The sequence below is a fragment of the Myotis davidii genome, unplaced genomic scaffold (assembly GCF_000327345.1).
Source record: "Myotis davidii unplaced genomic scaffold, ASM32734v1 scaffold334, whole genome shotgun sequence".
Taxonomy (NCBI): domain Eukaryota; kingdom Metazoa; phylum Chordata; class Mammalia; order Chiroptera; family Vespertilionidae; genus Myotis; species Myotis davidii.
In genome coordinates, this window is record NW_006285797.1 from 2,140,776 (window position 1) to 2,148,585 (window position 7,810).

General features: G+C 35.3%; 1 protein-coding gene across 1 annotated transcript in view; it reads right to left on the bottom strand.

Moving 5' to 3' along the window:
• The window catches only part of LOC107182006 (DNA primase large subunit-like), a 102,030-nt gene that overhangs the window by 21,198 nt on the left and 73,022 nt on the right, over positions 1 to 7,810 (bottom strand). The window contains exon 5 of the mRNA XM_015559476.1: positions 5,552 to 5,634. Within this exon, the coding sequence (XP_015414962.1) occupies positions 5,552 to 5,634 (83 nt within the window). The remainder of the gene's footprint in view (positions 1 to 5,551; positions 5,635 to 7,810) is intronic.

The following is a 7,810-nucleotide window of genomic DNA, read 5'->3' on the forward strand; positions in this document are numbered from 1 at the left end:
GGAAGATAGGGGGTAATGGGGCAATGAGGACACATGTGTAATACCTAAATCAATAAAGAAAAAAAACATTATAAAAATTGCATTTCCCTAATATCTAATGAGGAATGTTTTTTTTTCATGTGTTTATCATTCACATATTTTCTTTGATGAAATGTCTGTTCAACCTTTTGCATATTTAAAAACTGTTTTGTTATTGCGTTTGAGAGTTCTTTGCATCTTTATATGTCCTTGAAACAAGTATTTTATCAAATATATGATTTGGAAATATTTCTTCCAATCTATGGCTTATTTTAGCATTCTCTTAACAGTTTACAGAACAAAATTTTAACTTTGATAAAGTCTAATTTATCAATATGTTCTCTCAAGGGACATTCCAAACCCAAGCTCATTCAGATTTCCATCTTTTCTTCCAGAAGGTTTACATTTTACATTTTGACCTATGATCTACTTCAAATTAATTTTTATTTAATATGTGAGGTATGTGTCTGTGACCTTCCCTTCTCCTGGCATATGGACATTCAGTTGTTCTAGAACTACTTGTTGAAAATACTATCCTCTCCCTATTGAATTCCCTGGGGAATCTTTGTTTAAAAATCAGTTGGCCGTATATATGTGGGTCTAATTCTGTCCAGTTGATCTTTATGTTTATCATTTCCCTAACACATTATCTAGAAACCAGTACCTTTACTTACGTCTTGGAATCAGGTAATTGTACTTACAATTTTCTTCTTTGATTTTTTTCATCAGTATAAAGATCTTGTACATATTTTGAAATATACATTAAAAAACATGTCTTTTTAGTACTATTGCATATGACACTTTAATTTTTTTTAGTTTCCAATTGTCCATTGTTTTGTGCATTGACTTAGATCCCACCATCTATTAGTTATAACAGCGTTTTGGTAGGTTCATTGAGATGTTTTTTTCATAAATCATTATATTGAGACTAGAGAAAGGTTTTTTCTTTCTTATTTTCTAATCTGCTTTTTATTTTTATTTTTCTTGCCTTATTGTATTGGTTATAATCAGAGAACATATTTTGTATAGTTTCAGTTCATTTAAATTTGTAATGGCTTTTTAAGCCCCCCTAAATATCATCTATCCAAGTTAATTTTTTATGTATACATGAAAAACCCAACCTGTTGTTGGGTGTAATAGTCTATAAATGTCAATTAGGTCAATCAAGATGGTTGACAGAGTTGCTTCAAGTCTTCTATATACACAAGGATGTTCTTTCTGTCTGCTTGTTCTATTAATTACTGAAGGAGGAGTGCTGAAGTGTCTAAATATGAGTGTGGATTTGCTTAGTTGTCCTTTCAGTTCTCTCCATGTTTACTTCATGTATTTTAAAGCTATGTTGTGGGGGTATCCACATTTCAAATTTTGCTATCTTGTGGGTGAACTGACCTCTATGTTTTTCTCTTTGGGGAGAGGGCTGAGGAATAAGTGCAGGACTGCCCATTTTCTTTGGCTTTATTTTGTTGTTCAGTTGCTATCTTCTTAAACTGAATACCAAGCTCATTCAAGAAGGAAGATGAAATGTGATCCTATAAATATGTCTTTGTTGAAAAAGTATGTGATGTCAGTTAAGTCACATATGCTCTCTCTTCTGGTCATCAAAATTCTGATATTTAACATCAAGTATTTCTAAAAGTAGAAGGTATTTTTTTCAAGTAGGTTTTACTGAAATAAAAGCTGTTCCGTTGTTTTACTTTACATGCATTTTAGTGTTTTCTACACTTTGACAATTTAAGATCTAATTTGCACTGATGCCAAAGTGCTAAGTATTTATCAACATGTTTTACATGGATTTTTCATTCATCAACTTTCTGCCCTTTAGAACACAGTCCCCCAGCTGCTTCACTCTACTGAGATCCACTCAGTAAAGACGTCAAATGAAAGCGATATACTATTTACAGCTTGCCCACATGCACTATACATCAGATAAAAAGTTGCGATGCAGATCCAAAGGATGATTTGGAAATTACTAAGCAGCTTCAACTAAGTAAGTGACCTACTTATAGATCAAGAGTAAGTGGAGGAATGCAAATGAGTTAAAGCAAAGAGTGTACAAGCAGAATACAATCTTCTCGGTAGACTTGATGATAGCCTGTACTTTTTAAAAAAGTGATTCTTTACAATTGCTGGAAAAGCCTCTAATGCAGTGGCTCTCGACCTTCCTAATGCCGCGACCCTGTAATACAGTTCCTCATGTTGTGGTGACCCCCAACCATAAAATTATTTTTGTTGCTACTTCATAACTGTAATTTTGCTACTGTTATGAATCGTAATGTAAATATCTGATATGCAGGATGTATTTTCATTGTTACAAAATGAACATAATTAAAGCATAGTGATTAATCACAAAAACGATATGTAATTATATATGTGTTTTCCAATGGTCTTAGGCGAGCCTTGTGAAAGGGTCGTTCGACCCCCAAAGCGGTTGTGACCCACAGGTTGGCGACCCACAGGTTGAGAACCGCTGCTCTAATTCTTTTCTTCTCTATTCCCTATCAAATTTGTTATCTAGTTCCTGACTTTTCCTTTGTCCAAAACACCATTCCCATTCCATTTACTCTCAGCTAATAATCAGACTTCTTACCTTACAAAGAAGAGTAAGGCCAACTGATATGCTCCATCAACTTCCCTTTGCTCTACCTCTAGTTTTTCTCTATATTTGCACAATGACTAAGGGATATGACTCTTTCTGTCACTGTCTTTGTCCAAGTATATCTCTCCCAGTCTTCAATAAGGTTAGCCCTGTCACTGAGTGCCAATCTCCTCTCTCTGCACCCCACCAACATACACTCCAGCGTCTACTTCATGCCCAAGGTGTATGATATGCCCACTTACCTTTTAAACATTTTTTAAGGACCTACCAAGTGCTAGTCGCTGAATTACTATGATAAAGAAAGTTAAATAAATATCCATTCCTCCTTTTAGAAAATTCACAAACTTGTGGGAAAAGATAAATAGTTTCAAAAACAATTACAATTGGTGTAATAAAAGCAAAGGCGTATACAGTATAATCATGGTATAAAGGAAAGATAACAATGGTTACAGAAGGATTTTTTTTTAATATACATAGATCTTTATCAGGCCCACCCTCTCTGATGGGTTTTCTTCTTTTTCTGCAAATAGGCTCAGGTTTCCTCTAGCCTTAAACACACAAAACACCCATGACACTTAAATTAATATTGCTGTCATTCACTTTTACTCTCAATCCACAAATCCAATCCACTGTTTTTTATCCTTCATCTTTCAACTGTGGTCTTGGTTTCCACCATTACATCGACACCTCTCACCAAATCCAAGTTGAGTAATCCACTCAACATATCATCTTTCTTTCCTGGTCCTTATAAGTCTCCCAGCTATAAAGGACTATTATACCCTCTTCTCCAAATTCTCTCCTTGCCTTTTGTGATACTTTACTTCCCTAATGTATTACCTCCCTCTCCATTCAATGCCAATCAGTCTTCACAGATTCCACTTCCTTCTGTGGCCTGACAAAGGGAAGCTTTAGCCAGAATTCCATTTCGAGATGTGATTTTTGACTCCCTACATCCTCTCTCCACTATTTTGTTCTCCCTCTCTGCCACAGAAAATTCATGATAGCAGTGCTATAGTAACCTGGGATTGAGAAAAATAATCATGAAGTTAGAAGGCCTGGCTTCAGTTTCTGTTCTGCCACTGACTTACTATCTGTGTACCATGGGCATGTCACATCCTATGACTCCATAAAAGAGAATGGCTTTCTAATTAAGGTTCCTTCCAAGCTCACAGTTCTACAATTTCAACTGGAAAGAACATCAGATTTTTAATTCTAACTTTAATGTACTACAAATCCACATTCTGTCTGCCATTTACATGTCCCACCTCTAAAACTAATCTCTTTAACCAACTAGTTCTTTTAAGTTTCCCACTAACATTTATGTACTTGTGACCATTATTTTAAACGTGAAACCCTAATAATATTATGCACATACTGCCTTCTATTCATGCATTCTCTCTTCCTGATTCCCAACCCCCCTTCAAGGCTCAACTCAAAGAGAATCTCTTCCAGAAAGTGTTTCATGGCCTCTCCCGCTGCTTATAGTATCCCACTTCTTCAGAAGACCCAAGATATTCTATGTATACAATAGTCCCCCCAACACCACCACCAATTACCTGTGGTTTCAGTTACAGCAGTCAAAAGTGGTCCGAAAACAGGAAATTTCACCAACCATCAACATAGTCTGCTCCTGACACCGACACTGTCATGGCTTCAAAACCCAGGACTACCCAAAGCAGATGATCCTTCTTCTGACGTATAGTCGGAAGGTCAATAGCAGCTTAAAGTTATGCCTATGTCATTCACCTCACTTCATCTTATCATGTAGACATTTTATCAGCTCACATCATCACAAGAAGAAGGGTGAGTATAGTACAGTTAAGATATTTTGGGAGAAAGAATCCACATTCACATAACTTTTATTGTAGTATATTGTTATAATTGCTCTATATTATTAGGTATTATTGTTAATTTCCCACTGTGCCTAATTTTATAAATTAAACTCTAGTGTAGGTATGTACGTACAGGAAAAACCATAGTATTTACTGAAGGGTTTGATACTATCTGCGATATCAGGCATCCACTGGGAGTCTCGGAACATATCCCCTGCAGGGAAGCGGGCAGTGCTGGACTCCCAACACTTGGCAAGTTCCCCTCCAGACTCTGGCTCTGTAGAAGCAGGTTTAAAACCCTAACAGTTTTAACTCTGGTGCCGTGTCACATATAGAAATTTTTTGATATTTGCAACCATAGTAAAACAGAGACTTATATTTTTGATATTTATTTTATATATTTAAATACCATTTAACAAAGAAAAATCAACCAAAAAAATGAGTTCGTGTGTCACCTCTGACACACGTGTCACAGGTTCGCCATCGCTGCTATAGACAGTAATCTTTGCAGTGTCACTAGTTTTTAAAAGTGTATTTACTAAAAAGTATACTCCTAAATAGTTGGTTTTATATTGGAGCATTTTTTAAAATCTAAATTGTTTATGTCAAGACAATGTGTTTCATAGACCTAGTGAACTAACATTAGAACTGGAGATTTAACATAGCAACGGTGATGCTTAGCAGAACATTTAGCCAGCACACATTGCATCATCTTCTGCTCTAACCTACATGTGGCATAGCAGACAATTTTCAAAATGAAATAAGATGTCATTAATTTTCAGCTTCATTAATAAGCTTCAATGCATTCCTCTAAAAATTGTTTCAATGCCCTCAATTGCGATAGCAAGACAAATTGAGAGAAATAAAGATTTCCAGCTTCCTTATTACCAAGAAACATAAAAATGCAGCCTAGCAGACGAAAGAACCAGAATTTCCAAGCACTCTACACCAGAAAAGTCAAGGCTTTAGCTTAACTCACCTGGAAGGCAGGGTGTCTGCGTGAGGCCTGACAGTAGTACACAGCATCGCTGCAAGGACGTTAAATGAAACTGAGAGAACTGTCTGGCACCTCATTACCGAAGAGGCAGAGCAGACTCTGACCTACCTGGCTTATCCCTCCGGGAGAGATCTTGTATGACTGCAACTTCTGCTTCAGCAGCTCAGGATCACTGTGACGGAATGGGCACCCTGACAACAAAAAACAGGCCGGCACACCAACAAGGTTATTTACTCAGGACTTAGTACAGAGCCACACTCGAGAGACTGTCTAAGCTGCCCTTAATTGGCTAACAGCTTATTAATAAAAAAGTTAATTGCCCATGAGTGCAACTGCGTTCCTCTCTTTATCTAAATGACGGCTTCGCTGTACGGTTATCAGGGTACCACAGGCTCAAGAGTTACATAAAACACTGCACCATTCTCAGGCTCGGCTGCTCATTCACTGGGAAGAAACAGTTTTAATTGTGCTACTTGCTAATAAGCAGAGATAATCACAAAGTAGCTATAAAATAGTTTCTCTAAAAACTTTATATTATCACACATTTTTTTCTAAAGAATTACTTAAAAGACATACTATAGAAGGAGGAGAGTGTAGACAAAAAGAAAAATGCGCAAATGTTAAGAAATATAAAAATTTTCAGATGTAAATTCTATACCCATTTCCCATTGTGTAGAAACAATATAAATTTAGATGAATCACAGATGGGAATGAGATGCACAAATAAGGAACTGTTTCATAGAAAAACAAATTATAGTAGATACATGTCATCTCTAGACTATTTCACAAGAATGATAAAGTTGGACTACTAAACATTTGCTTAAACAAAAACACAAAAGAATTGAAATGTAAAAGCTATCTTAGGCCAAAATTTAGACAATTTTAGATATTTTAATAAGAAACTGCAATGATAGGTCAAAATACTTAGTTTGACATTTAATACAGGATGCCAGATAGTTTTTCAATCATAGAGATGATAGATCTATAAATTAATTAGAAACAATTGTGCATTTTTAACAATAGGAAATTGGTTGGAACAAAAATAATGGAAAGGAGTCTACAGGTCAAACAAATATGTTTCCCAAAAATCTTAACTCTTAAATAAAAACACCCATGATAACACTATGGACTCCTACAAATTACGAAATTCACAAAATGCATAGTATATACTTTATTCAGTTTAAAATCATAGTTATTTTTAGTACAAGGAAATATCTTGAGAAGCTGTGTAGCACACAGTTGAAAGTTTGGATTTGAGTTTAAGTTACAAGTTAAGAGACTTAGACAAATTTTGTATCTTTATGTTGACTCAGCTTCCCTTTCTCAAGTGAGGGAAATACTCACTGAGCTCTTGTGGGAACAGACTATAAAGGCTCTAAAGGTGAAAGTAGATAAAATGCAAGAACAGATGTGTAATATGAGCAAAACGGGATATTCTAAAGAGAATCAAAAAGAGATAAAAACCACTAATGGAAATGAAGAATGCCTTTGATGGGCTTATTAATTGACATGGCTGAGGAAAGACTCTCTGAATTTGAGGATATGGAAATAAAACTTCCAAAACTGAAAAAAGAGAGACTAAAAAAAAAACCCCACTCAAAATAAGAATTGAATATCCAAGAACTATAGGACAACTATGAAAAATGTAACATACAACCAATGTAAAACCAGAAGGAGAAGAGAGAAAGGAATAGCAGCAACATTTGAAGCAATAATGACAGAGAATTTCCCTCAAATTAATGGCAGACACCAAACCAGAGACCCAGGAAGCTCAGAGAACACCAAGAGGAATAAATGCCAAAAAGATACATCTATACATAATCATGTCCATATTTCAAAAAATCAAAATAAAGAAAAAATTATTGAAAAAAGCCAGAGAAAATAAACACCTTAGCTATAAAGGAGCAAAGATAACAATACAACTAACTTATTCTTAGAAAGCATGCAAACAAGAAGAGAGTAGAGAAGTGTTGAGAGAAAAACTCCCACAAACTTAGATTCCTGTACCCTGGTACATTATCATTCAAAAGAGGAGAAATAGATTTTCTCAGAGAAACAAAATTGAGGTAATTTGTTGCCAGTAGACCTACATTGCAAGAAATGTTAAAGGAAGTTCTTCAAAGAAAAAGAAAATGGCATAGACCTGAAACAGAATTATATAAAAAACAATTATATTACTCAAACAATGCTAAGGAAAAATAAAATGTTTGTCTTCTTTTTTATTTTAAATCCTCACTTCAGGAGATGTTTGTTGTATTGATTTTATAGAGAGAGTAAGGAGAGAGGGAGAGGGAGAGGGAGAGGGAGAGGGAGAGAGAGAGAGAGAGAGAGAGAGAGACATCAATGTGAGAGAGAAACATATCAGTT